Raw genomic sequence first — 4,119 nt, forward strand, 5'->3', positions numbered from 1 at the left:
CTTTTGGTCACTAAAACCTATGAAGCGGACTAAATGTCTGAGTCTGAGGAGGATAAGAGAGTAAAGGTTGTTTGTTTCTCTCACTTGCTCCTCCAGGACGCGTTTCTCATCTCTCACTCGCTCCAGCAGACTGCTGACATTCTTCAGCGCTTTCAGGTCGCTGCCGACCTCTTTCTGCAGGAAATCCCTCACATGATCCTCTATATCGCCCGGAATTTCCGAGAAGCTGTCTTCGGTCGGTTCGTTAGGTTTTAATGAATCATCTCCCCGTTCTGCCGTAGTTTGTTCAGCAGATGCGGGTGCCGCCATCTTTAATCTGACGTGTCATGGAAAGAGGAGCGCTCGTTTATGGTCAGCTGAGCGGGCCGGTTAGGCGGTGTGTTAGCTGAGTATTGCCGTGGTGTAGCTAAGGACCTGCGTGTACGCGACGCGCTCAGACAGAAATGAAGCGCTTCTCTTCTCCGTTTGTTCGAACCCTGTTGACGGCTGCTCCCTCCTGTCTGCGGCGCTCTACCGCCACCTGCTGGCTCGCATCGGATCTTCACCGCTGTCATCCTTCATTAGACAATCAGCAGTGGTGATTGTTGAGGCCACATTTACCGATACTGCTACATAAAACTGCATTGTATTGAAACATATTTCTTGTATTGTGTCCAACCAAGTCACACACATGAACCAGAATACAAATTGATGTGATCAAAATAATTCATGGACTCATCATGTCGAGGGTAAATGTAAAAAGTCCAATCCTTCATTTGACACATTGTAAGTGAACTTGATTTAAAACAAAACAAAACGAGACACAATACCAAATACAATATATAAACCGAGGTCAAGTCAAGTTAGCAGGGACAACTTGTTGATTTAGCACCATAGTAAAATCAGTGCAGCGTGAATCCTCAGTAAGACACTGATTCACCAACAAATACTTGTGCCTGTAAATGTCCAGGTTGTTAATCAGATTACTGTACAAACTGCAGAGCGCTCAGTGATAAGTATCACTCAGTATCTGCTTCAAATAAAGATCTGAACACATGAGTAAAGTTTCCAGAACAGTGACTGAATTATGAACAGATAATTCTCTGTGAGGAAAGCAGGATTCCCAGCCCCTTCATCTACATCATTCATCCACAGTTTGATTCTTCTTACCCTGTGAGTGCTAACAAACAGTTAACACACCATTCTCAGGAATGGTTTTGACACCGTGTCGGTTTGACTTTTGGTGGCATTGAGAAGAATCTGACTGCTTCTTAAGTATTATTTGAATGACTGTAGCTTCAGGTCATCGTTCCTTCCGCCTCCACCAAAACACAGAGTGAAAGGGCAAAGCCTGTGGAGGCGCTGGCCTGCGGGCGTGTTAGTCAACGTGCAGGTCAGCCTGAAATGTGACAATATGAGACCCTCTGCCCAACAACACTGTGTGTGTGTGTGGGTGCAGAGCCATGTGGCGGCCCCTCCACGTGGCTGGATGCCGCATGTGGGTCTCGTCACGGCACAATCAGACGAGCCAAGACGCACGAAAAAGACCAAGTGATGTCGACGATTTCAGAGCTTCGGGATGCACCTCAGGAGGACAAAGGCATCAGGAGGCGCTGTGACGCCTTTAAATGCCAAATAAGGAGGTTTACATTTCATATGACAGCGAGATTTTCCCTCAGCATGAGCGTCATTAGGTTTGTATAGGTCACTTAGCGGAAGTGAGTCATCCTGGTGTCTAAACGTGACATTTTACTGCCCACAGATATTCTGGGCTTGTATGAAGCAAAACCATCAGCTGCCCTCTGTCTTGATACACGTGGCCGCCGGTAGGTTGTAGACACGGACATGCAGAGGTGAAGAGGTTGCAGATGGTGATGCGTCCTCGGTGAACCAAGTACTGACTGCTCTGTGACGTTAGGCTGCCGCGATGTCGTGTTGAGACCGATCAGCTTCTGCTCAAACTGCTCCATTCATGGCCCCATCCCACCCCGCCCCCCCTTTCATATTAAAGTCCACTCAGACACTCTGATGATGCCGTTTCTGTGTTTTGGAGAGAGATCTCTCTGGAGTTCTGGAGGTCCTCTGAAGCTGCAGGATGTCTTTGAACTTCAGAACAGGTAGCATGCTGAACATTCGTCTCTGTTCTGGATTTGTCACTGTCTCTGTTTCTCATTGTTGTGTTATTGTGTGTCTGTGTCTGTGTCAGTGTGTTTTGTGTGGATGGGTTTGTCGTGTTTGCTGTTGCGTGGCCGCTGGGTCAGGGTGGGTGCAGCACCCATCTGTAGTGACATGCAGGAAAGCTGCCAGGTCGCCTCCCTGACTGACCTGTTTGAGCGAGTCCTCCAACATTCAGCCAGGCTGCACAGCGTCTCCAGTGACCTGCACTCCGACTTTGTAAGTCTAAATTATAACCTGTACTGTAAAGGAATTATAAGTACTGTTTTTGTGGTGGAATAAGTAATGCAAAACCTTAATTATTTGTTAATTTGTTTTATAATTTACAAAATGTTATATCTCTTATAATTTGCTCCACAGTTTGTTTATTGTCTTCACCTCTGATCTTTAGCTGCACATGACCTCTGACCTTTCATTCTTGCGTGTGTCCTGTCAGGAGCAGTACTTCCTCCCCAGTAAGAATCAAATTCACAGGATCAGTCACAACTGTCGCACTTCAGCCATCCTGGCCCCGGACGGGAAGGAGAACGCTCAGAGGATGCCGGTGAGTGACTGCCTGTCACTCACATTAATACAGATTCATTTGTATCACCACACATTTGCCATGAGTCTTTATTGTTATGGTTTAATTGTTTTCTCTTTAATGGTCCGATCCTTAGAGAGAGGAGCTGATGGGGGTGATTCTGAAGCTTCTGGTGGCATGGAAGGATCCTCTCTGGTACTTCCACCAGAGCATGGCTCATCACCACGACTTCAACAACTACAGCTCCAGTAAAGCTCTGGAGATGACCAACATGGTGCACAAGCTACACACAGGTGTAGAGACAGTGGCTGAGAAGGTACGGGTGCAGAAAGTTCGATGTATAAAGGTCTGAGAGGTCATTGTTGAGGGTTAGAACCCTACGTTCATAAAGAGAGACAGCAGGAGAAGCTGATGATTGGCCAATGTAAAGATTAAACTGGACATTCTGATTTGTAATTAGATTTGACTTTAACCATTCAGAGAGAGAGTTATGTGACTGCTTTAATATAGAATGTGGTCATTTTTTAAAGCTTGTGTGTGTGTGTGTGTGTGTGTGTGTGTGTGTGTGTGTGTGTGTGTGTGTGTGTGTGTGTGTGTGTCTTCTCTGACTCAGATGCAGGTGTTAGGGATGATCAGTAACTTTGTCAACAGGCTGGCTTCTCCTGAGGCGTTGCTGCCGTCCGATCACACCACATGGGGTCTTCTGGAGAACTATGATGTCCTCTACTGCTTCCGCCGAGACTCCAACAGGGTCCAGAACTACCTGAAGATCCTCAAATGTGCCTTTATCCCAGAGGAGGAGTGCTGAAGGCTTAGGATCTATCAGCACAGAAATATGGATGTTTTGTTGTTTTCAATCTGCAGAGAATGGGACATTAACTGGATCAATATGTCCTCCTATGTGCTGAACGGATGGACAGCGGTCAGAACCCAAAGGCTCTTCTCACCTAACAGCAATCACTTCATCAAGGATTGTTCTAGACTTGTGGATCAGGATGTGTTGCTTTGTCAGACAGAAGCAGACAGGATAGACTCGTGTATAAAGCAAATATAAAATATTTTATGAAACATTACAATCTTTTCTATCATTTCTTTGCATGGGAGTGTGTGTGTGTGTGTGTGTGCGTGCGTGCGTGCGCATGTGCGTGCGTGCGTGTGTGTGTGTGTGTGTGTGTGTGTGTGTGTGTGTGATCTGTGACCTGTGACCTACTGCCTTATAAAACGACAAACCTAACTAACAATTGATCAAACACAAACCAACCCATGATGAACAAACCAACCCAACTAAGCAAAGAAAGCAACCACAGCAAAAAGAACCACGCCTTCAAAAGCTACAGAATAGACCTGACCAACTTAAATCAAGTCAACTTTATTTCTATAGACCAATATCACATACAATCTCAAAGGGCTTTACAGACCCACAACATCAGGAAGGGTCCCGC

The 4,119-nt window shown here is 46.1% G+C and overlaps 2 protein-coding genes across 2 annotated transcripts in view; one reads left to right on the top strand and one right to left on the bottom strand.

The window, feature by feature from the left end:
• Positions 1–336, bottom strand: part of rint1 (RAD50 interactor 1) — a 5,319-nt gene extending 4,983 nt beyond the window's left edge. The window contains exon 1 of the mRNA XM_076167367.1: positions 85–336. Within this exon, the coding sequence (XP_076023482.1) occupies positions 85–309 (225 nt within the window). The 5' untranslated portion in view covers positions 310–336. The remainder of the gene's footprint in view (positions 1–84) is intronic.
• A 1,856-nt stretch (positions 337–2,192) lies between these two features.
• Positions 2,193–3,707, top strand: LOC143013710 (prolactin-like). Its single transcript, XM_076167371.1, has 4 exons — positions 2,193–2,373; positions 2,591–2,698; positions 2,814–2,993; positions 3,291–3,707. Exons 1-4 carry the CDS (start codon positions 2,200–2,202, stop codon positions 3,483–3,485), a joined length of 657 nt encoding a protein of 218 aa, XP_076023486.1. The 5' UTR covers positions 2,193–2,199; the 3' UTR covers positions 3,486–3,707.
• The last annotated feature ends 412 nt before the right edge of the window (positions 3,708–4,119 follow it).

The sequence above is a fragment of the Genypterus blacodes genome, unplaced genomic scaffold (genome assembly GCF_046128005.1).
Source record: "Genypterus blacodes isolate CSIRO-AG114 ecotype Tasmania unplaced genomic scaffold, CSIRO-AGI_Gbla_v1 ptg000158l_1, whole genome shotgun sequence".
NCBI lineage: Eukaryota > Metazoa > Chordata > Actinopteri > Ophidiiformes > Ophidiidae > Genypterus > Genypterus blacodes.

What these genes read in the sequence shown, in the direction of transcription:
- LOC143013710 (XM_076167371.1), top strand. Translation starts at nt 2,200, where the DNA reads ATGGGTTTGTCGTGTTTGCTGTTGCGTGGCCGCTGGGTCAGGGTGGGT. An exon ending in GTGACCTGCACTCCGACTTT is followed by an intron (nt 2,374 to 2,590) that starts GTAAGTCTAAAT and finishes GTGTCCTGTCAG; the next exon opens with GAGCAGTACTTCCTCCCCAG. An exon ending in TAGAGACAGTGGCTGAGAAG is followed by an intron (nt 2,994 to 3,290) that starts GTACGGGTGCAG and finishes TCTCTGACTCAG; the next exon opens with ATGCAGGTGTTAGGGATGAT.